The following is a 24,643-nucleotide window of genomic DNA, read 5'->3' as shown; positions in this document are numbered from 1 at the left end:
CTCTGTCAGACTATAGAGTGCAGCAGTTACTAGAACAGAGCTCTGTGTTGTGCTCCGGTCCTTTCTGCCTTAATGGCACTTTAGCCGCTGAGGGCCAACAGCTTCTGTGGAAACACAAAACACTCGCCTGTTATAAAGATCAGCTGACATTCTGAACGTGAAACCTTTCTGATGCAGGGGAAACGACAAAACAAACACAGAAGGAAAAACACAGAGGGGACGCGATGCTGAAGTTGCATTGTACTTGCATTTATTTCTCCAATAGATATTCACATTCAGAGCAGTTTCACTACAGCAAAGAAACTATTTCGTCTCTACAGTCATGAATGAAATGACTCACTAAGTTAAAATCAGGGACAACAAGGTAAAGTATATCACAGAAGAAATTTAAAAAAAAACATTTGTTCATAAAATTCAAATGATGGGCCTGAAATAAAGATGAAAAATAAAATATTTGTGGAAAACAAAACCAGCTTTTTCCACACTGACAGGCAAGAAATACATTTGAGGGTTGCTTTTCTCAAAATAAAAGGATAACACTTGTTTTTTTTTTTTAAAAGTAAAAGGATTTATACATAAAGGTTTGTAACACTTCAAGAGCAAAAACAAAAAAAGGAAAAAAATGCCGATTCTCTCACACTTCAGTCTTTCAGAACAGGAACTTCTGTTTTTCTCCCTCAAAGAAAGAAAACACGACGAGTTGAAGGAAAAGGGAAGAAGAATAGTTTAAAGAATACAGTACACGACGATCCTTTTGTTTTAAACGCTGTAGTTTCTGGTTTGATAGAGAGACTGACTGGCCTTAACCTGGGTACAGAAAACTGCAGCACACAGAAGATTCATTCATATTACAAAGTGACGAAGATTTGTACTATTATTTTTATTTTTTATTTTTTTTTACACAATTGTCCAGTAGTGTGAACTCTTCCACCGCTGTGGAGGATTCATCTACTTGTCATGCTCGGGAAAAGATACACAAACTTTAAGGTGCAATATGTAAAAACAAAAATAAGTGGTTGAGAAGTGAATTATAGTGATCAGAGGGTGAAGAAATGACAGTTTTGAAGTCGGCATGCTAACCAGCTAGCCACAGCGCTCCTGCTGAACACTCCACCTGTGCACCGTGTTCGCAGCCCGCACCGCTAGCTGCGCAGCTAACCGAGTACCTTGCTAATGGCAGCTACAGTCGGCAGCAGTTAGCAGTAACTCCGCCCCCCTTTTTCTTTTTCGAGAGCGACCAATTCTTACATACTGCACCTTTAACAGCCGTGTGTTTTGAGTGTCTCTGCGCGATAACAGCACAGCACATTACCCTCCTTCATTCAGGTTCAAATTAAAGAGCACAAGGGGGAAAAAAAAAAAAAAAAAAAAAAAAAAGGGAGAGAAAAAAGTGCCAACTTCATCAGAGTGAAACCACAGGTCCTCCGTGCTGCAGCAGCTGCTGGTTCCAGCTCAATACTCACGGCTCGGGCCAAACCACACCATCCTCCCACAGCGCTCAGGTCCCTTTTGTCTGCATGCACAAAGCTCAGAACAACAGGGCTGTTGACAGGCCGAGGTAAAGCGATGCGCCTGCTGGCCTGCCATCTGTAAGAGGAGGGCCGGATGTAAAGGGAGTCTCCCCCCCGTGTGTCATATTTCACCTCTTCACCTAATTCCAGCTACAGTATCGCTCAACAATAACCTCCTTCCGGAGTGGAAGGCCAGATGCTCTCCAACACCAACGAGGGGGGGAAACCTCTGTCTCCTCCAGAACAAAAGGCTGTTTGAGACACGAGGGTGCTGTCGTTCTAACAGGTTCCACTCAATGAAACCACTCCGGTTTTATATCACGCTTATCTGAGCCCGAGTCAGATACAAACTGAAGCGATGGATGAGAACCAGAGCGAGCGGTTAAAAACTAAATGCTCCAGATAGGCATAATAACCGACAACTTACTCACTAAATACGGTATTTGAGCTTATTTCTTGATACCAAAGTCATGGAGATTTTCCAGAGCGTGGGTTGGCCAACAGGAATAATCTCAGAAATACTTCAAAGTAAAGCCTGTCTTCTGGCAGGAAGCCATCAGCACTGTAGGAACAAAAGTCAGCAGGCTTTATGTGGCACAAGACAAAGAAAGTAGCGCTTACATAAAGTGCCCACACAGCGAGGATGAGTAAGTCGGCTTGACTCCCTCTCGTCGTTCCCTCGTGACTTTACTTCAGACTGCGCACTAGAGTCGATCGCGTTAACCAGCATCTCAACTCAGACTCTGAACGACTAAACCCTCATTTTTAGGACAGCAGAAGAAGAGGAACGCACGCTGACGAGCCTCCGTCTTTCTAAAGTCACGCAGCAGCGCGCAGAGGTCAAATTAAAAACAGGGAACAGAAGACCAGTGGTCACACACAGACGACTGATGAAACACTTCGGACCGGCAAAAGCAGAAATATGCTGCTGACGAGCCGAAAGGAGACTGAGGAACTATCTGGCAGTCGGGAGCAGGTGCCGGGCCCGAGAGCCTTTCCTGGTCAAACTTAAGACTGCGTGATGTTTCAGAAAACCTCGAGCGAGTGTCAACATCACGTTCTGCCCGCAGATCTATCACGGCGCCAACGCGTAAACACGTTTTGATGAGTGTGCGGGTTTGTCTTGTGCGTATGTTGGTGTGTTGAGAACAGCTGCAGGGGTCACTGACCTGGCAGAAGGAACCCAAAACACGGGTCAGTTTCTCCTCCCTGTTAGTTTGTTTGATATACAGCATGATATATTTCTATAATATATATAGATTACATCACACCGAACATGTCAGTTTGCTTTTGCTTTAGTGATCAATACTCGAGGCTGCGACTAACGTTAAGTCTATAAAATGTCAGACAACTGAGAAAACAATGGTCATCAAGCGATCCCGAGTGCTTTATCGTAGTTTCTCCAAACATCAGCTGATTTCTTCAAAGTGCTTCTTTCGTCAGAGCAACATTTGAAAACCCCCCAAATGTCACAAATAAAAAAAAAAAACCCAGCAAATTTCAGGAGCTGGACTATTCAACACTTTAACATTTTTAAGATTTAAGTTTAGTGGTTTTAATCGTGGAGGTGTGGTCAGGAGAGGGCATGTCCACCACTGTCTGGGTCAAATTAAACCTAAAAGAACGGACGTGACCCGGTTTGAAGATCCTGTACCCGATCAAATACTTTAAACTCATCTTTAACTGACATTTAACACATTCAGGGGATGCTGCTATAAAAAAACAGAGGCGACAAAAAGCTGAAAGGTATGAAGACAGTTTAAGAGCCTTGTGAGAATACATTAAAGATACTCGGTAGTGTTTCTACTCCACTATGATGATTCACAGCATTTCTGGCCTTGAGTTGGTTCTGACTGGTCACAGGTACACAAGACGACACACACACACACACACACACACACACACACACACACATTCTCACACACACGCTCAAAACATGCACATGTAAGAGAGATGTCTTCGATATTCAGTAAGACACTTCACTGAGAAACAAACGAGAGGTGAGATGGAGGGAGGGGGAAACGTGTGATAGATGAAAGACAAAATATCAGCCAACCTGTCGGGGATTAGCTGCGGTGGATTTTGTGGGATTAGAGCTGATGAAGTGCGCTGTGAGAAGGAATTATTGGGAATAATGGGATTACTGTTCCCTCACATGACAAGCCAGTTCTCTCATTTCCCTTCTTTTCTATTTTTTTTTTTTTTCGCTTCTCTTCGGTCAGATTGCCTCGGGGTGATGTGTGTGTGTTTGTGTGTGTATGAGTGACTGGATGCCTTCTGAGGCGTCGACACACACACACACACACACACACACAGTTAATAAACAAACAAACAAAAGAAGATTCCAGCCAGTTCACGTAGCCCTTTCTTTTCGGTCTTCATTACATGGTCCCACGCCAGTGACAGCATGAGTCAGCTGATCCAGTCCAGCAATAAGTACCCCGTGGACTTTTCCTAATAACTAACCCAGCAGGAGGTTGTAGGTGTCGGGTGTGTGAGAACGTGTCGACTTTTTTGCAAACCTACATTTCATCGCTGTTAAACGCCTGGAAGACTTAACTCGGAGAAGAAAAAAAACCGGAGAAAGCAGGTGCTCGGTGCAGCGTGTCAGAATGTTTCTTTGCTTTCTTTGCGGCAGCAGGACTGTGTCAATAAAATCTCAGCAGGAAGGATCGCGCTCCCACAAACAGCCTCCCCTCCTCCTAAAGTGCTCAGTCTCTAAAACTACAATACGCTGCGGTTGTTGCAGTCACGCAACGTTCCCTCCTCACCACCTCATTGCCTTATTATTTCTTTTTTTTTTTTTTTTGGTTAATGTCTCTGTCGTTCTTTCTGTGTACATCAAGGACGACCTAATTCACTCGTTGGTTTGAGAGTGGGTGTGGATTTGTTGAGGATTTTGAACAGCGGAGGGGAACAAAGGTAGTGCGGTTAAATGAAATGGAAAAGGACTGGCGGTGATAGAGCAGGTGTGGATATGCTCCTGACTTTAAGAATAGCACCCTTGATTCAGGGGAACACGGAGTGAACGGAGGATGGAAAGCATCAAACATGCACAGGAAAAAAAAATCCCTTTTGAACAACGTCTCAGGCAAACAAAACAAAAAAAATAAGATGTGAAATTGTAATTATCATTGGACCACGTAGCTGTGTGTGGCGGGAGTCAGTGTGGTGACTGTGTGGAGGTAAGAGTGTAAAAATCAAACACACACGTGTAAATGCGCGCAGACACAATCGCTCTCCCACACACACTCCTTGAAGGTCCCCAGTGACGTGCTCCCCTTAAATTAAAACAGTTAAACGTTAAAGTAATACTCTCTATATATAGCAGGTTAATATTACTACACCTGTCTCCACGGTAACTAGGGTTGAGAGACAGACGTTCTAGGATTGGAGGAGGCAGGTAGGATCGAGGATAATACTACCGTGTCTTCGTGGGAGGAAGACCGGTGTGAGACGACCATACTAGTGGAGACTGTAGTGGACCAGCCGTCATTGTAACAACGGTGTGGGAGCGCCACACTGAGATGAGGGTCGAGGGTTTAGGGGGATCTGGCAGTGAGATGTGTCCATGATCACTCAGGGCCGGAGTACCTCATGACCTCTTCCTGGCGACCTCCACGTCCTGGCACTCGACGGCCGACAGCGCTATTAGCATCTGGGCCGCGTAGTAGGTGGCCATGATGATGGCGCGAGAGTGTGGGACGGGGAAGCAGAACTTGTTGACGGCGATGGTGAGGTCGGAGACCATGAAGAGCACAGCGCCCAGGCAGGCCGACAGCTTGGTCCAGGTCCACAGGTCGTTGGCCAGCTGCAGGCCGGCCACGGCCCTCCAGCCCATGAAGCCGATCAGACCGATGTAGACGGCAACCAGGTAGGTGAACGGGCCCGACAGGTAGGGGTACAGCAGCAGGTAACTCACGGAGGACACAGCAGCAATTATCAGGCCAGCAGACACGTTAATAGGTTTCATCCCGAAGGCTGACGAGTAGAGGATGTGGGTGATGGCGAACATCAGGAGGCCTGTAAGACATTAAATGAAGAATATAAATGTAAACACAGACTGACAAAGTAGCCTCGTTACTGTCTGATTCAAACAAAGTTAATCATCTCCGAAACTTGGACGAACACACCGGAACAATCTGGATGGATGAATAGGACTTGGATCTGTCTCTTGAAGAAGCATGAAACGATCTGCAGCTCAGACACATGAGAGCGTTTAACAACTTGTATTTAGCTCTAATATTTGTGTCTGTATCTGTTGGTTATGTACTCAACAAAGGCCTTCCAGGGAGCAGCGAGCCCTGTCACGCTGCAACAAGTCTGAACAAGTGTAACGAGTCAATTAGAGGTTTTCAGTTAGATGATCAAACAACCTTTACGCGAACCAACAATTTTGTCAGATTAGTGAACGCTGCACGAGTCAAAGTTTAACCAGGATGGATGTTTACAGCAAATCTGTCCGCTCTCATTTCTCTGCCAAGTAAATCAACCCAGGTTAATGATTACCTGATTTTTTGTGTGTGCCACCTTCCCAGACACAATCAGGCAATCAACAACAGTTGAAATCAGACGAATTTATCTTTGAAATCTATAAAATCCACATGAAGTTGAGCCTGCAGGTGAGACGACTGTAACTGTGCGTGGTTTCTCCTCACCGTGCACGAAGTAGCCCTGCTCCTGCCAGATGAGAAAGGCATCGCCCAGAGCGGAGAAGATGAGGCCGGCCAAGATCTTGCGGGCGCTGGAGTGAGCGCCTAGGAAGCTGAAGCCGTGCGCCAGTAAAAACACCCACAGGCAGAAGATGGGCAGACATTTGATCAGGGCGCTGAACCAGGACGGGCTGGAGGTGGGCAGCCACAGGACGAAGTACACGCAGGTTGCCTTGAAGAATGGCACCAGCTTCGGGCCTTCACTCTTGACCTGAAAGCAGATGAAATATTGAAATCATTACTTGAGTCACAGCTGGTCGCGCTCACGTGAGCTGATTTTATTGAGCGGGGCTGAACAATGCCGCGCTACACTGTCTTAAACTGGATTTATTAAAAAGGGCTTCTTATGTCCGGGCAGAGGGACGAACTGCAGCACAGGGAGGGAAAACAGTCGGCACTGTGTGTGTCTGAACACGCTATCTCACATCTTTAATTAAACACAGGCAGCAAACTTTGAGCACTTCTCTTTATTTGAAAGTGGTTTGGGTTGGATCTGGAACAGTCTCCAGGCTCTCTTTGTGTGGTCATCAGTTTACATCACTGTGTCAGACGAGCACGTGTTTCGCGGCTGAAGCGAAACTCTGCAGAAACAGCAACTCGAAGGGGAAATGCACAAAGCTCCCACACCGTCTCTTTGACTCCCAGTAACCTTTTTCTTCTGTGCTTCTTTTCTTCCCCCCATGTTGTTTTTCTCTCTCCTCACTTCCTCTGCTTCACCTTCATCTCGGTATCGCGGCCACGTATTCGGGTCTTGAATTCTTCTCTCCAGCTGTGTTACCACTCATATCTCTTCCTGCCCAAACAGATGAGGCCCGACAAGGGTCACACAAAAAAAGAGGGTTTCACAACCTCTTGGTTTGACCACCCCACCTATGGTTTATGAGATTGAGGCGGAAGACCCGAAGAAAGGAAAGATTGAAATGGGAAGGAGAGGAACTGAGTGAAGGTTCACCAGAACTAAGACCACTGGAGGAGGGATGAGGAGGATATGGGTGAGACAGGATGGGGAGGACCAAGACGGGGACAGAGTTGAAGTGACTGGGCTGCTACTTAATGTCTCAAACAACTATTTTCCAGCAGCAAAGCCTCTCCACACCACTCTGGTGAGGTAAAATAATGCAAATGGAAGCGCAGCTCCAATTGAGCGATAAAACAGAGCGACCTCCAGTCCGCTTGGATGTGGATAACACAGCAGGGAAACAACAGGGATTCAACACGCACGTTCACACGGGATCCAACTCAAATTACACAAGCTGAGGTGTAATCTGTGATTTTAAGATTTAAATGGCGGGATACACGTTCACGAGACTGCAGGATGCTGAGAAGTTCATTTATGTGTTCCTCTCAAGCACACCACACTGAGAAGATGCACTTTTAACAAAGCTTCTACTAAAGGCCACGAAGAAGCTGTCATGTGCTCCCAATCTTGCATCTAAAGTAAAAGAATATCAGTCCAGTATTCAGCTGGACGATGAAACTCTGGCGCTCTGCATCATTAAGATCTGATTGTAGAGTATCTGAAGCTCTGAAATGACTAAAGATGAGCCAAGAACGCAGGCAGCCTGTAGTTTTATGTGCCCTCACGTTCACTCACATCCTCCACTGCAGCTTCAGAGGAAGAAATTGAGTCCTTTTATATTTAACTCTGTTCCCAAACTGGATTTTACTGAGCGATTTTGACTTGATGACTTGCTATGTTTGTCCAGCATCTGTTCCCGTAGTTTTAAAAAAAAATCCCTACTGTTGCTATTCTTGTACATTTTCCATCTACTTATGTTGATTTACTTTTACGCTAGGCTCTGTATATAAACAGGGCTGTGAAACAGGGAAATGAATCATTTTATGGCCTCACTGTTTGCCAGCTGTAAGCACGGCGTCTTTCTGACTGTGTGTCTGATTTAACACAACTTTCACTCTTTTCTTCTACAGTCTGATCTGCCAACTAAGGTGATAAAAACAGAGGAACAACAACAGTCAAGAACCTGATCTGACAAGATTAAAATAAGCCAGTATAGCAACACCACGCTGTGACATCTACAGACACAGACACCTTTTGTCTTACGTGTGCATGTACATTTAAGATAAAATCAGCCTCTCAAGTAACTTGACAGGAATTTTGCTCAGAGGAAGCAAAACTCAAGCTCTGGTGAGATGTAAACTAATGCCTTCCCTCTTATCTCCATTATGTGTGTCCACAAAACAAACAGAGACATAAAGTCGGTCTTGTGACAGAGAAAATGCGTGTGTGGTGAGTCTATTTTTTTCCCACAAAAGAAGAAGAAGATACCAAGTGGAGAGGTCGACCCTGGCAGCACTCCCAGACCGGCTGGTATCATAACTGTTTGTCAGGCCGCTGGTGGAAACTTAAAGCACAGGACACCAGAAAAACACAACATTTGTACTGGACTGTCGGGATTCAAGGACAATCATTACACAGATAGGGCCTATGTATTATTCAGTGAGGTGCAGTGAAAGGATACTTCCAAGGCCAAATTATATTTAGGCTCAATGATCCATGATCGCAGTTTGATTGTTATCACAGGTGGGAAAATAAAACAAATGTATGGATATCACCGGCGTCTTGTGAGGGATTTCTGTGAATACAGATTCGAGGGAGGAAGGTGGGAGGAGGTGAGAGATTCCCATAACCTTTGGTCCTATTCATGCTGCGTTTGAGCCATACTTTGCAGTTTCCCTTTCCATTGTTGCTCATGTAAACTTACTGTACACAATGAGAGAAAGGGCTGCAAGTCAGAGAGAGAGAGAGGCCAGAGACTAAAGAGCACCGGGTGCATGGGAAACATGCAGTCAACAAAGCATGAAGCTGCCCTTTCAAACGTTCCAAGAAATCTCATTGTATCGTTAACTGGCCTGCAATCAACAACACTGATAAAATTAGAAAGGAAGCATGTGAAACATTATTGCTATGATATCTGATGAAACTGTTCTTTCTCTGATTAGTGGCTCCCTATCTCATGAAGCTGAAACATCATGTCAAAGACGACCTGAGGATGTGATGAGTCTTCTCCTGGCCAACATCCTGAGCCTATCTTGGTTTTGCAGCAGGGTATCATCTGAGCTGCGAGCTACTCCTCTCATTGATTGAGGCGTCAGTTCGTCTACAGGGACACTAAACGAAGCATTAGCCAAGACTGTGAGCGGCCGTCTGCTGACAGCCTGCTGCCGACAGCGTGAAGGAACAGGACATACTGCCGCATTTGGGAGGAAAATGAAATGAATCATTGTGTTAACATCTCGCTGTCTGAATGATCGCATTCTAAATAAGAGCTGCTTTGCAAACCTGCCGTCTCACACACAGCTGCCACCGGCCTCCGTGCCTGTTAAAGAATAATATGGTTAATGATTGACAGTATTTGCATGGTTACCTTCAAGCGATAGGTTGTTTCGGAGTGAAAAGAACGGGATGGAACAACTCCCTGGTATACAAATCGCATGCAACTTTAAACTGTATCGATGGACCTCTTACTTAACTGTCAGTTTAGTTTAGTGAATCATTTGAGGGATAAAAAGACCTAAAAATAAAAGATAAATATTAAAAGTTTACTAATCCGCTCACCTTTATAAGCAGACAGAACTATCAGTAACTTATTTGACCCGACTTGTTGTGATGCTGCAGAACAGGAAGGTAAAAGCAGCTGTTGGGCACTAACGCGTCTGCACCAACCATGAACTAACAAAAGCACTGCACTGAAGCATTGAATAACACCCCACCGGGATGAACATCTATTCAGTCCTTCTGGGTCATATGCTCGCCGAGTGTCAGAAACATGACACTCGCAAACATACAGTATGAAAGACCTGTAAAGTCCCGTGTACGTAAAGCGGTGGAGGGGAAACTGTAACACGAGCGTGGTCCTAGCAGGAACAGCTGGCATGTGAGTCATGTGATGATTTTATTTCTATGTAGCATCACACAACAGTTTCCTTCCTTACAGCTGCTGCGACTCCGAGGATACGTCGAGGTCAGCTGCGGACGAGCAAGTTGAACTCAGTTAAACCGGGCCGTCGTCACATGACATTTTTGCTTACACACTATAAATTCTAACATAAGTGAGTAATACTGAGGTTTGGGACGAGTCAGACACCACAGCTTTTATATAAATAAAGCCAAAAAGCAAAGTGAAGCACCTGCGCTATCTGTGCTCTACAGCCGGCACCTGCCAGCAAGTGCAAAGGGCAATATTTAGCTGAGAGCGGCACACACTTGTTTTGGTTTTCTGCTTGGAGAGGCTGAATCTACATTATTTGTAAGATTTAAGTTGATAAATTACTTTCAGAGCAACAGTCTGTTCACCAGATGGCACGGAGTGTGGCAGTGTTTATCATGACCTGATTTAAAAGAGTATTTATATAAAGAAAGCCTTAATATAGATGCAGTAATGGTGTTATAGAAGAATATAACAGTGTAATGAACCACAATATTTGACCTGTGAGCAGGAATCCGATGCACCTGCTGACTCTGAACCCTTTGATACTTCTCAATCATTTATTTAAATTATTACAGTGCAGCATTTTAAATGTAAATCATCACAACAGATCATACAATAATACAGAGAACCAATAAATTGTCGGTCTCTTATTGGGAATTGTACATTAAGGGCCAATTATCTGTGTCAGTGAAATTCTCGATGATGAATAGAGCTGATAATATCGAGCCAAGAAGCAGAAGACGATGAAGGTGCAGTGTAGATCAGAGAGATGAAATTGTTTTACACTGTTTTTATCCTGTTTCACAGGCAGACAACTTGACAGCCATTTGCAAAGACGAGGGAAAAGATCTCACATCAATTCATCCATCTTTGCTCTCTACATCTACACCTTTGTTACCCTGAGGTTCACAAAAACAACAGTTTATGAACTCCTTCTGAAAATACGATGCACGATACGGTCAGAAAGCGATATTGTGATTATTTTGACAGATGTTGCGACTGAGATATAACTCATGATTATTCCAGATGATTAAATTTGACATCACAGTTTTCATTGCAAGTGAAAAGCTAGTAAAGTCATGAGGCTGTGATATTTCTCCTAGTCTCTGCTGAGCAAACATTGTTTTATTACATCGGGAGAACAAGGTTTGTGAGGCAGAGCATCTCTGCAGCGGTACAACATTTCATTAATACACTGCTGTCTGACACACACTGGATATTGCACTCGGTGCATGCTGTGATTTTGATTAATTTACGATTTATTGTGCAGCCCTTTATTTGATCAGAACGGGCCATGAAAAGCAGGTAATTACTGGTTACCAGAGATACACTGCAAACACAAATAATCCACATAAGAAGGAAAATGGCGACAATGATTCGTTGATGTTTTCCTGGAAGATAAAATAAAATGTATGTCCCTCTCAGCACAGACCTTCCCTTTCACTGCGGTGCTTCGGGGAAAAAGCTTTAAAAGGAGTTACGCAGCATCGCCATCGCTACGGCAACCAGTTTGTATGTCAGGCATTCCTCCACACAGGCTGCACATCAGGGTTTACTAGAGGCCAAGTTACACCATCTCATCATCCTACATGACCCCTGCACATGGGGTAACATTTCATAGCAGCCCTGTCAAAGTAAGAGGATGCTAGGAAGGGTTAAATTATTCATGTAGCATTTCATATTTTTTGTTTTCTTTTGTTTTTCTGTTAAAATTGGACAAATGGGTCAATTAAACAGCTAATGTGTGGAGTCTATGCAAGCTCAGCTACCAGCATAGGAGATGAAGCAGAGTGAGAGCACTGCGCATGCGTCAGTGGAGGGTGCAGGAGAGAGGAGAGAGAGAAAAAAGACAAAAAACGGTCGTCACATGACAGGTTTTTATCTTTTTTGTACAGCGGGTGGCTGCCTTCAGGGGAAATGTGTGGAAACGTCCCGCTGTTCGTGGAATAACGAGGGAGGAACAGTGGAGGAAGAAGAGTCGTGTCGAAACATGTGAAGGGAAACAACTGTACCGGGCATAAAAAAAAAAAAGTTCCTGCTCTGAGCCTCCAACACACACACACATATACACAGATGATCACTGTGAGATAACCAGGTAATTACACGCTGACAGCAAAAAGAACAACAAGGATGTCCGAAAAGCATCTCCACATTTAGCAAATTAGACACACTTACTGTCTGTTAATTGAATTTCAAGCTAAAGAGCACCTCTCTGGCCTTCCAGGACAAAAGTTTGACACGCTATGTTAAAATAATAACGCGAATGAAACATGAGCAGCCGGATTAGAGAGACCGAGCGGTCGGTATCGAGCATAATGACTGAAAACGTGAATGCAGACGGATGATTTTGTTGTTCGGAAGTGTTGTGTTGAAGCTAAACTAGCTTAATGTTATATTCCTGTTTAATGTGAGCGATAAATCAGATGGTTTTGAAGCGGACACTCACCACTGTCACCGGAGAAACCATGTCTCCCCTCGCTGGTGTCCGTCCGTCTGCTAAAAAAAAACAACAACAAACGGTTTGTGAGATAAAACCCGGGTGAAATCCTGCTGTTTGTGATGTTCTGGATGAGGGATGCCGATTGTTTTTGTGCTCGCTCCGGTGGGCGGTCCGACGTCCGTTAGGAGTCGAGAAGCTAGCCGTGGCGTGGGCGGGGCGCCAGTCTGTGGACCAATAGGAGCAGCGGGGCAGTTATGTTGGTGGGAGGGGCCAAGACGTCAGCGACACCCGGATAGGAGGAGCCAATCTGTTGTTTACATATCGGAGCAGATGGCCTTTATTTACATTTTAGAGAGATGGAGCTCGATGCTGTCGTTTGTTTCGGGCTCTGTGCACCGATGATCCTTTGTTAATGGCTGCGATTACGAGTTAAAGAGCGGACAAAACAGCCTGACAAACATCAAAATGTTCCTCTATTAAAATTCATTGATTGGGAGATTTTATGCGTGTGTGTGTCGTCTGACTGATTTCCCTTTTGTCAATCTTTGGAACGAATTGTTAAGATATTTAACTTCTCCACCTCTGCTATCTCAGAGAAGTCGTTATTTTTTCCCCGCAAATCTAATGGGCACATAATTATAATTTCAAAAGTACGGAATATTAATGAATTCATTACCAACCCAGGAATAAGCATTAATAAGCTATCTGTTCTTTCCCTTTTCTTCAAGTCTCTCTCTCAGCTGTTTTTATGTTATGTTTTGATTAATAAACAATTGTGCTAGTTGAATTGACTCTTTTGTTGTATTTACATGTCATGTCTTGATTTCGTTTAATACAATATACTGGATTTTAACTTGCACTTAAATGAAGCATGTTAATTCTATAATACTTTATACTGTATACTACATTTCATAGGATAATATTTTAGTTTCAATTTCAGAATCAGAATTCAGAATCCTACTGTGTCACAGCAGCCAAAGGACAATTCAGTTTAACAATAAACAATGACAATCGTACAAAATAAAAAATATTATAAAAGGGTAGGAAATAGAAATAGACTTGTCACCTACATTAAAATGCTCTATTGTGTGGGTGCTAATATATATGTTAATAGCCAATATTAATATGACTTCCTGAAAGACATTTTGCATAATGACAGGTGTTACTTTTAGTAAAATCTCATGTCATCATGTCTGTTCTTTTGATGAGCTTCATTTAACTGATAATGGTTCTACTCAAGCTCATTTAGTCAAGTGTAGTATCTATGAAAGATCTACTTTCACATTCTGGTACTGACACTTTTAATATAGTAAATGCTTTCACTATATAATTCTAATGTTCCCAAGAAAAAATGCTTAACACCACAATTCCAGATGATTTAATTCTAAAGAAGTGCAATATCCAGATTGGTAGCGACATCATGTGGACTATTAATTGTACACAAAAGAAGAAGAAGAAGTCTTCACGGGCGGACATTGCGTCAGGAAAGAGAGAGGAGAAAAGCGGAAGTCATTTTATTAAATAAATGGATTAAAGTTAAATTTAAGTTAGTAAATGTAACAGCCTTACATTTATCTTCACTAGTGAACACTAATATGACTTATTACCCCTTTTTTTGTTTTCGTATTAAATATTTCTATATTTACTTACAAATCTATCACGAGCCCCTTGTTTTTGTTTGCCGTCTGTGAAATGCTTAATCACAAGTATATATTTGAAAAATATGTTTGAAAAAATAATAATGTTCATAAATTGTTTACAGTCAAAATTAATCGCGGATCGTTCCGGCGACCTTCTGTCAAGATTAATCGGCCCCGCTGACTCTGACTGACGCGCCTCACAAAGACGGAAGTACGTAGAAGTGCATCCTCTCGCTTCCACAGACTAACGTAATCTCCGGACTCTTTAATTTGTCGGTCTTTTCTCGCTGTCGTCTCCACAAACACCCGGCGTTTGTTCTTATGGCTACAATTTTAGTGTTTTTCTTTAGTTAGGCTTTAGTGATTCGAATATTTTGATGGACTTGGTCTTAGTTTGGGTTGTTGTAACGGTACAAAAGGGAACGCTCTTCTTTCGGTCCTCTTGGGTTGGCTAACGCTAACGTTGATATTAGGCTAGCTGACTTAGCTATCTTAGCTAATGTTCACGTAAAGCGGATGAGGTGATGTGGCGTTAACTGTTTAATATTCAGGTTTATCTCCCCCGTGGACTGTGTTTGATGACGGTGTTGTCCTCAAAGTTGTCAACGTGCCGCTTGGTACCGCTAACCCTCGAGCTAGCCTAACGTTATCTTATTTCTAAGCTAAAAGCTAACGGCAGCACTCTTGGATGAGTTTTGTCTGATTCTCTCCAGACAGCCAGTTGAAATCACCTGCTGCCAAGATGATGGACTTTGATAATATTTTGGACATCGCCTCGCAAAACCAGGGTGTGGGCAGCGTGAGTAAACCGGTAAGTTAAAGACTGTCACTCGCACTTTGTGTACTCAAGCCGAGCAGCAAAGTCACAAATGCCAGCTCATCTGTCTGACGAGGCTCTGATAATGCAGCTTGACGCTCAGGTCCACCCCTGTGACACTGCATGCTAGACTTTTACCAAACCCTGTGTACCTGTAGCGTTTTTTAGATCACCAATTCATTACCCAGGCTTATGATTATCTGCTAATTAATATGTGTGCCTCTCACAGCAGAAGAGATACAGTTTACAAGCTGGACCACCTAAAAAGGACCCGAGGTCGAAGGGCGTCAATCCTGCTGCTATTCAGGCTCTTCTGAAGAAGCAACACCAAGAGAACAAGAAGAAAGGTAATGACTAAACACTTTATAGCTGTAGAAACAATGTGCAGAAAGCGCTCTTCATTCATTACTTTAATATGCATCTGTTTTTGTTTTTTGTCACTCCAGAAATTCAACAAAAGAAACAGAAGGAGGTTCTACTCGCCAAGAGGGTGGAGTTGAAGTCTGACCGGAAAGCGCGAGCCATGGCATCCAGAACTAAGGACAATTTCAGAGGCTACAATGGCATCCCAGTCGTAGAACTTCCTAAGAAGAGGAGGACAAAACAAGAAATGGCAGAGGAAAGATTTAGGAATAACTCACTTGACCCGGAGGATGATGAGGATAATTATGAGTATGAGCAGACAGATTCTGAGCCGGATCAGGAGCCAGAGCCGCCACGACCAGGGAAAACCACAGGTGTTGGTGGCAGCAGTAGCAGCAAACCCCCCTCTAAAAAATCCAGTGGGCCGCCCAAGCCCCCTCCAGCTGGCTTTAACTATGCAGACTTGCTTAAATTGGCAGAGAAGAAGCAATTTGAGCCAGTTGAGCTAAAAGCCAAGACAGTGAAAAAGGATGAAAGGCTCCGCACAGCTGATGAGATGAGGGAGCTGGAGATGGAGCGCAGGGCTAAGAGACCAGACAGAGACCGAGACTCAAAGACAGAAAGGGAAAGAGACAGCAAGCTCCAGTCTAGCTCTAGTTCAATAAGAAAAGGCACCACAGAGAGAGAGCAGAAGAACTCGAAGCCCAGCGGGTTGGGAAAGAAGTCGCACCAAACATCGTCTAGCGATAAAAGCCACTCTTCTTCAAAACCAACTGTTGCTAACAGAGAACGAGATGGACCGAAGATGTCTCACAATGATAGAGACAGATCCAAGACGGGCTACTCTACTTCATCCAGTGCCACAAACACTAAAGTTCCTTCGAAAGCCACATCTTCTCAGGTTTCAGCCAAACAATCATCCTGCCACAAAGCCAGCACCTCAAGTGACCTTAGCAGTAAAAAAGAGAGTTCATCATCATTTCAAGGAAGAGCTTCAGGTATTCCAGGGACCAGGCCTCCTGGTGCAGCTGTAACAGGCCAAAAATCTCAACAGAACAGGTCCAGTCAGGGTGGCCCGTCTAAGCAGGGACCTACAGTTGGAGGCCAAAAGTCTATGAAGGGAGAACCCGCGAGGCCTGGAATAAATTCTGCTGTAAGATCGAGTGGTAATTCAGCGACGAGACCTTCGGCAGGTGGCCCTCTTAAGACCGCGAGCCAACTTCAGGGCAGGCCTGGAGGCCAACCCCAGGCCAGGCCTGGAGGCCAACCCCAGGCCAGACCTGGAGGCCAACCCCAGGCCAGACCTGGAGGTCCACCCCAGGCCAGACCTGGAGGTCCACCCCAGGCAAGAGCTGGTGGTGTCCCACAGAACAGACCTGCTGGAAGGGGCATGCAGGGTCACCCTGGAGGTAGTGGGTCCCGTCCCCCAGGGATTGGACCTGGTCGGCCTGGCATTGGAGGACCAGTACCGGGACGATCGTCTGGCACTGTTGGATCAGGGCCTGGTAGACCAAAGTGCACCGTGGTCTCAGAGACAATCTCATCCAAGAATTTCGGTGGACCCAGACCGGGAGTCCCTCCTCGACCTGGGATGCCTCAGAGACCTGGGATGCCTCAGAGACCCGGGATGCCAATCAGACCAGGAATGCCTCCCAGACCAGGAATGAACAGACCCCCAGGTAAGAACCAGAGAGAGGATGATAGTATGGTAACAGGAACAGGATTTGTCAATTGTTGACCATGAGTACACATTGCAGTGGTAATAACCTCCAGCTTTACTGTGCTTTTCAGTACAGTATTGCAAAGTGCCAAAGTTTGTGACAGCTGAAATATACATTGTTACCAAGATGAAAATGTTGTCTTATGAACATTTTTAGAGAGATTTGTAGTTCTCACAAGACAGCAGCACAACAGATTGTTCAAATCAGCCCAAGTTTAAAACAAAACAACAACAAACAAGTAAAGTTTTGAACACAGGATCACTGTGTGGTATCAGTACTTCTACTGAAGTCAAGGATCTTAAAACGTGTTCTACCACTACCTCCTTAAGCAACACTGACAATGACCGACAAAAAACATTATCTACACTTAAGCTTATGTTGTAATATGATATCATCCATATGATAAACTGCTGTTGACATTTTCGCAACAGACAAATAACGCCGTCAGTGCTGCAGGGCAAAGGGTTTGTTTGCCAAACTGAATGAAGTGTGTCAGCAACACTCAGCAGCTTTTGTTGTTATTCCTGGGTCAGAGAGCGGCGATCATCCTCACACAGATAAACAAAACATAATTTCAGTGTAATTAACTTTTTTTTTTTTTTTTTTACCATGAAACTGACTTTGAAACTCAATAAATCTCCGAGCTCGAGTGTCCTAAGCAGGATCAAATGTCGTCTTCTTGCAGAGTGCTTACTGTATTTCATGTCACAAAAACCAAAACCCTGCATACTTCAAATGTATTCTTGTATTTATTATCCAGGTACAATGCTGCCACCCATCACCTCTGCATACAAGAGAAAATATGAGGACGAGGAAGACGAGTATGACTCAGAAATGGATGACTTTATTGACGATGGGGGTGAAGAGCAAGATGAAATTTCCCAGCACATTAAGGAAATCTTCGGTTATGATCGAAACAAGTTAGTGTTGTTGTCCCCATTAAATCTGGTTACAAGGCATTTCACTGTATGCTTGTCCAAATTCTGTACATAAAACATGCTTTCTACATCCTCAGATACAAGGACGAGAGCGACTATGCGCTTAAATTCATGGAGAGTAGTTGGAGAGATTTGCAGAAAGAGGAGGCCAGGAGGTAAGATAAAACCTCCTTAACTCTGTTCTGAAGTTGTTGTATCTGCCCCCTTTTTTTAAATCATGTTTTCTTTTTCTTTATCCCCGTTCTTTGTTACTTCAGCCTGAAAATGGCTGTCCAGGAAGATCTGGAGGAACAGAGAAAAGAGGAAGAGGAGCTAAAAAGGAGTATCAAGAGGAGAAAAAAGAACTGACGCTGCTTTGCCGATGAACTGAATTTTTTTTTTTTTTTAAAAAAAAGGAAACACTGACATGACAGGAGTGTGTGTCTGCGTACACAGAAGGGCAGTGACTGTGTCCACCTCGGCCTTCGTTGCTTTCTCTCTGCTTCTCCCGTTGTGATTGGACAAGAACTGAGTGGATCGACACATGTCATTGGCTCAAGAGGAAAATAATAAAAAAAAAAAAAAAAGGCAAAGACGAAATATGCACAGATCATTCAGGCATTAGGCCACGACGATGTGATGAAATGTTCTCACATTTTCCCTGGTAGATTATTTATTACCCCCCCCCTCCCCAAAGAGTGCAAGGTTTACACTATCAGCAGTCCCAATTTCTCAAAGGAACTGAGTTGCAAAGAGAACTATAAATATGAAAGAGTGTGATTTTTTTTTTCTTTTTTTAAAGACCAACAATAAAAATACAGTCTCAAGTGTTATAATATGCTATTTTTTTGAGCAGAAACTGTCGCATATTTTTTACAAAATTTGATTGTAAAGTCAATTGAATATGCAAAAAAAAATAACATTGCCACTTGATGTGTTGTGTGTTTGTCTTTAGAGGGATGTGAGCGAAATGACTGCATAAAGAGTTTTATTTAATTGTCCTGGTTTCATGTCCATGTTTTCTCAAGAGTATAACAAATCTTAGTAATACAGAAATTGCTAGAAGATGGAATGATGTTTGGTTGCCAGTCAAAGCAATGAAATGTTATTTTCTTGCCTTAAAGTTGCGTGGTTATTTATGTATTTATTTAAAAAAAAAAAAAAAGACACTAGTTTGTGGAAAGAAACCTGTAGAAGTTTGATGATTGTAACCAGGAGACTGGGAGTGCATCACGGCCATTAGCAGCCTTGTATCTGTGGCTGCCTCTTTGTCCCCTCGCGTGTTGCCGTAGCCGACCTACCGAGTGGGCGTGGTCTGTCTTTTCGCTTAGCTACTCCTGAAAGTTTGCGGAAGTTTGTTCACAGCTCAAGTTGAAGTCAGACGTCAACAGGGTGAAACCAGAAGATTACGTGTGTTTTTTGTTGTTATTGTTGCTATAATTCAATAGATGGACCTGAGCTCAGAGAAAACACAGCGGATTCTCTCCAAGGTCAGTTATTTACAGTCAGGACGAACCTTGAAAACTTGTTGAATTAACTCTGTGCCGGCTAGCATAACAAGCTAGCTCTCGTAAGATGCTCTCAGCTATTACTAACTGGTCCAACCAGCTCTGTTACTTTACATGTCATGGAAAAACCTTAATAACACGGATATATGATACAAAACTACTTTTTTGATTTTAATTTTCTCCAATCAAATCAAATTATAGTAATGTAAAACCACAGAACATCTCATGGCTTCATTAAATCACTGTCAGAACACATTAAAAGAGTTTCAAGGATATCCATTGAAAGCTGATTCACAGCACTTCTGTCATCTTATTCTCAGTTATTACTGTTAAATTATATTTAAAGTCCAGTGCTGCTGAGGAGTCCGTAGTATCTGATCAGTGTACAGGACAGATATTTGAAATCTTTGATGGGAAACAAAGAGATCATGAAATAAAATCAAGAATGTGGCAGTGTGATACTGAGCCTTGACTGACTGATTGATTCATGGATCCTAATGTTGATGTTAAAGTCAAATAAAGACTGAAAACAGCTGCTAACACAGCAGAAGATAATTGACATTTAAAAAGATGTTCAACAAGAAAAGACAGATTTACTTTAATACACTTACAAAGTCATTTTAAGATCATGTGTAATGATCTATAATTATATCATAACGTCTCTACTGACATGAAATAAAAGTTTATACATATATATATATATATATATATATATATATATATATATATATATATATATATATATATATATATATATATATACACACACACATACACATATATATTCATCATCAACATCTCCTGAACCTTATTTTATTTTAGTATAAATTCCGTGATGTTGCCATCGAGGAGCTGCAGAAAATCCATCGCATCTTCCCCGGGATGACGCCGTCCACAGGCACATACAGTGAGTTTCTTTCTTGGAAGACACTCTTCATACATCAAACCTGATTCTGTTTATCCATCAATAACTGTCTGCATCATTGTGTCAATTCAGCCTTTACGGACAGCACTCAGAAAGACCTCCTGAAGTTAGTCGGTAACCTTCCTGTTAAGTATGGAGGTAAGTCTGACCTCTTGACGCCTGCAGATACTGTCCTCATGTTTGAGGTCGTTATCATGAACTGATGACGGTGTCTCTGTCTGAAGGACGCTCCTACAACATCCCCATCCTGCTGTGGCTGATGGACTCATTCCCCATCACTCCTCCCATATGCCTCCTGAGACCGACCGCCAACATGGTCATCAGAGAGGGCAAGCATGTGGACGCTCAGGGACGGCTGTACCTGCCGGGGCTGCACAACTGGGATTATGTAAGAGTTTATACTTTCCTGGTCCAGTTTGAAGACGTTCTGAGGTGTTTTTCATCAAGTTTTCTTTTTGCACTTTAACAGCCCAAGTCATCAGTGGTCGGCCTCCTGAATGAGATGATTGCTCAGTTCGAGGAGGAGCCTCCGCTGTCCACGAGGACCACAGGAGGCTCTGAAGACCCTCACGACCTTCTGGCTTTCGTCTCTAATCTGAAGATCACTGATGGTGCGTCAACATGTTCTTACTGACATTCGATCTGCTTTATATGAGATCTTCTCCTATGTATGAATCTTATGTCTTATATTTAAATTTCACCTGCTTCATATGAGTTTATTTCACCAATTCACATTTTACTCACACTATATATATATTGAATTTTGCACTTGCACTCCCATTTGTGTATCTATGGGCTCAGTGCCGCCTGATATATTTATCAGCAAATATCAGATTTTTTCATTTTTATTCTAGGAATGTTTTAATCTGGAGAGCATTCTGTGCTCAGGCAATAAATGTACTATATAAATACAGTTATTATTAGTTTTACTTGACATGCCTGTTGTTCTTGATGAACAATAATCAGATCATCATAAGTTATTTTACCTCATGTCTGTTTCAGGTGGAAGCAGACATCATGACCAGCAGCTCAACAAAGTCACAGTTATCGGGGGAGGAGATTTAGGAATGGCATCAGTGATGAGCATTTTATCGAAGGTAATCACCTTTTTGAATTGTATGTCAGGAGTTTCATACAAACTTCGACCAGTTTGAATTAATATGTCAAATTCTCTTAATCAAATGCTGTTTTTCCTCTCTTTTCTCTTCCACTTTCCATCCAGTGTAAAGTGGATAAACTTGTTTTCATTGACGTCGCTGAGAGCTCCACCAAAGGCGGAAGCACAGATCTGGAGATATTCAGTCTGCCCAACGTGGAGGTATCCAGAGGTACGTCTCCTGCTGCTCTGTCAGATGTGAATGTAGAAGTGTCTCTTGGCTGAGTCATCGCAGATATCATTGATTGTTTCAAAGGTAGCCGACAGGCATCGAGCTTGTCCTTGATGACGCATCTCTATCACAGCCAGACTGAATCCCAACCAGCTGCTGTGCTGTAGCTGACCATGAATTTTGACCCTATCAGAGGAATAACACAACTCCTGTATCCATCAGGGTGTATTACAGATCAATAATAATACTTTAAGCTTTGGATATTTTTGTTATTGTCTTTTTTTTTTTTTTTTAGATTTTTCAGCCTCTGTGGGCTCAAAGGTCGTCGTGGTGACCGCAAATGCATGGAGCAGCGAGCAGTCGTATGTAAGCGTGGTTCAGACGAATGTGGACTTGTACCGAGGATTCATCCCAAATCTGGCACGTCTCAGCCCCAACGCGGTGCTGGTCATCGCTTCGCAGCCAGGTTGGTTCTGGAGGAAAAACAAACTCCCAGTCTGCTCATTAACCTCTCACACATCTTCAGCTCTGTTCTCCGTCTCGTCCAATTCCAGTGGACATCATGACCCACATCGCCTGGAGGCAGAGCGGCCTGCCGCCGACACACGTGATCGGAGCGGGGTGTAACCTGGACTCGGAGCGAGTCAGTCACACTCTGGATATTAACCTGAACACCCACAAACCTGCCTGGGTCATCGGAGAGCTATCAGACAACAAAGGTGAGCCAGAAAGAATCGATTACGTATTTACACGAAGGCCTCGTGTTGCATTTAGTGTCTGCTCTTCCAGTACACAGCTGTATTATCTCATTCAGCCCCTCCCTCGCTTGTCGTCCTGTCATGTGATCATCTCACTTTTATTTGTTTTGTTCTGAATTACACCGACGTAACCAGGAATGCTGCACTACCTGCTCACCATGTGTGCCGTTTCCATTCTCGTGTCTGTGAATGACGCACATGATTGAGCTTGTCACTGTTTGTGTCTTGCAGTTGCTGTGATGAGCAACACCGGGCTGAGCTCCAGTGTGAAGCCAGAGATCGCATCAGGGTCTGCCACCACCAAACCGCTGTTAGACAGGTACTGGCATGAATTAATGAATTAAGACGACCCCGAGTGAATGAAATGGGTAAGAACACAGGTGGTGTTGAAACAACTTTTAGGAGTCAGGAGAATTAGATGTGATTAGAAAATGTGCTAACAGAAGCACGTTTCCTTGGTCACACGTCTGTAGTGTCTGTTCCTTTGCATTAAAATATAAAACATATCTTTTCTGTGCCTCCAGAGCGTTTGAGATCGTGAAGAATCGAGGCCAGCGGTCGTGGTCTGTGGGTCTGTCCATCGCTGACATCACAAACAGTGTCCTGACGGATAAGAAGAAGACTCACTCGGTCTCCACACTGGCTCAGGTAGAAGTGTCTTCTATTAAAAAGAGACGTATCATGCTCATTTTCATCTGTTATCTGTTTTTAGCTCCTGTCTCTTTAATGCTTGGTGTTAACTGTTGGTGCTGAACCAAAATAACACACTACAGGAAAGACAGTGAAAACGAAAAAGCATTGTAGGCCTCCATTTTATAGTGTATGAAATAAGAAGCATCACTGCTTGACATTGAGGAGAAGTTGTGGTTGCCTCATCCGCAGTTGCACATTAAGTTTAGGAACTTCTGTTTTAAGGCAACAACAAGTAAATGAAATGAAAGTGAAGCTATTGTTTGTAGTGACTCTTTCATAGATGCTGTGCAAGTCTTCAGGTTCCTTTTTAAAAGGCATAATCGTTCAGATCGGGTTATAGAAACGTCACAAGTTAATCCGCGTCGTCTGTTTTAGGGCTGGGGCGGCATAGGCACCGAGGTGTTCCTCAGCCTGCCGTGCATCATGGGAGCAAACGGTTCCACGCGTTTGGCCGGAGTGTCACTCGGGCAGGAGGACGACTCCAAACTGAGGGACAGCGTCAGCTCCCTTTCTAACCTCATGAGCCAGCTCAGGATATGAAGAACGTGACTGCTCTCTCAGTTTTGGCTGGACCGAGCAGTCTGGGAGCAGCAGCTGCTCACTGGCTGGGCAGTTCTCCAGTCGACACCTCCTCAGCGGATGGACTGCGCTGAAGTTTGAATGAAGTTAACTGCTTACAGTTTTGATGCAATGGACATAACTGCTATCGTAAATAAGCAGAATTTAATCATAAGATTTGTCTGTGTGTTGTCGTCGGATAATGTGTATTAAAAGTGGGTACAGATGATTATAAATGTCAATGTACAGATTGAAATTTTGTATCCAGATGAATCAGGACTGAGAGGTTATTCTCTGTGTCTCATACATAATTTACAATTTGTAACATGTTATATTGATGCACTAAAATACCTTTGAAAGCCATGACACTCTGCAAAAACATCTAAAGAATAACGCTTTGAAGAACGATGTATATTTTTTATAACAGCTCACGTTTAATTTGGCCGACACTTCTCACCAAACTACGTGAATGGCTCTGTAAGTATTTTTATACTTACCCACTCCTTAATTCTTTTTGAGAACTCAGAGCGCAGATAAAGTATGAGGCATGTATATTATATATAGCACAAGGTGTTGGTGTTGAGTCAATACATGAATGGTTAAATACAACTCGTGTATATATATTAATGGCTTTAATTGCTGTTCCCATATTTAAATTGACTTTGCACTAACCTTTGTTTACTCTGTGTGAAAGCTGGAACCTAAGACATGTACAGTGAGACTACACGACTCTGTGGGTGTGCAATAAATATCTGAACTGCGTGTGCATCGTCTCTGTGGGAAAGGGAAGACAACAGACAAC

General features: G+C 43.3%; 3 protein-coding genes across 8 annotated transcripts; 2 read left to right on the top strand and 1 right to left on the bottom strand.

Annotated features, from left to right (window-relative positions):
- Nucleotides 1-228: 228 nt before the first annotated feature.
- Nucleotides 229-13,403, bottom strand: tmem86a (transmembrane protein 86A). The gene is made up of 3 exons (XM_037106475.1): nucleotides 12,620-13,403; nucleotides 6,170-6,434; nucleotides 229-5,534 (listed from the first exon to the last, which is right to left on the bottom strand). The coding sequence occupies exons 1-3, from the start codon at nucleotides 12,638-12,640 to the stop codon at nucleotides 5,107-5,109; spliced, it is 714 nt and encodes a 237-aa protein (XP_036962370.1). The 5' UTR covers nucleotides 12,641-13,403; the 3' UTR covers nucleotides 229-5,106.
- Nucleotides 13,404-14,360: 957 nt separating this feature from the next.
- Nucleotides 14,361-18,677, top strand: spty2d1 (SPT2 chromatin protein domain containing 1). Of its 6 annotated transcripts, none has more exons than XM_037106471.1 (7): nucleotides 14,361-14,464; nucleotides 14,967-15,064; nucleotides 15,303-15,417; nucleotides 15,517-17,112; nucleotides 17,915-18,074; nucleotides 18,170-18,247; nucleotides 18,350-18,677. In XM_037106471.1, exons 2-7 carry the CDS (start codon nucleotides 14,996-14,998, stop codon nucleotides 18,438-18,440), a joined length of 2,109 nt encoding a protein of 702 aa, XP_036962366.1. In that variant the 5' UTR covers nucleotides 14,361-14,464; nucleotides 14,967-14,995; the 3' UTR covers nucleotides 18,441-18,677. The 6 variants fall into 6 exon arrangements, with proteins under 6 accessions (XP_036962366.1, XP_036962363.1, XP_036962368.1 ...); XM_037106468.1 differs by having other exon boundaries at nucleotides 14,362-14,464; nucleotides 15,300-15,417; XM_037106473.1 differs by having other exon boundaries at nucleotides 14,378-14,502; nucleotides 14,971-15,064.
- Nucleotides 18,678-19,193: 516 nt separating this feature from the next.
- Nucleotides 19,194-24,603, top strand: uevld (UEV and lactate/malate dehyrogenase domains). Its single transcript, XM_037106474.1, has 12 exons — nucleotides 19,194-19,561; nucleotides 20,402-20,486; nucleotides 20,577-20,642; nucleotides 20,729-20,892; nucleotides 20,974-21,115; nucleotides 21,507-21,601; nucleotides 21,727-21,832; nucleotides 22,128-22,298; nucleotides 22,387-22,551; nucleotides 22,822-22,909; nucleotides 23,115-23,238; nucleotides 23,659-24,603. The coding sequence occupies exons 1-12, from the start codon at nucleotides 19,520-19,522 to the stop codon at nucleotides 23,821-23,823; spliced, it is 1,413 nt and encodes a 470-aa protein (XP_036962369.1). The 5' UTR covers nucleotides 19,194-19,519; the 3' UTR covers nucleotides 23,824-24,603.
- Nucleotides 24,604-24,643: the final 40 nt, after the last annotated feature.

This window comes from Acanthopagrus latus, chromosome 8, assembly GCF_904848185.1.
Source record: "Acanthopagrus latus isolate v.2019 chromosome 8, fAcaLat1.1, whole genome shotgun sequence".
In the NCBI taxonomy this organism is placed as follows: Eukaryota; Metazoa; Chordata; class Actinopteri; order Spariformes; family Sparidae; genus Acanthopagrus; species Acanthopagrus latus.
This window is presented reverse-complemented; position numbering and strand designations above follow the sequence as displayed.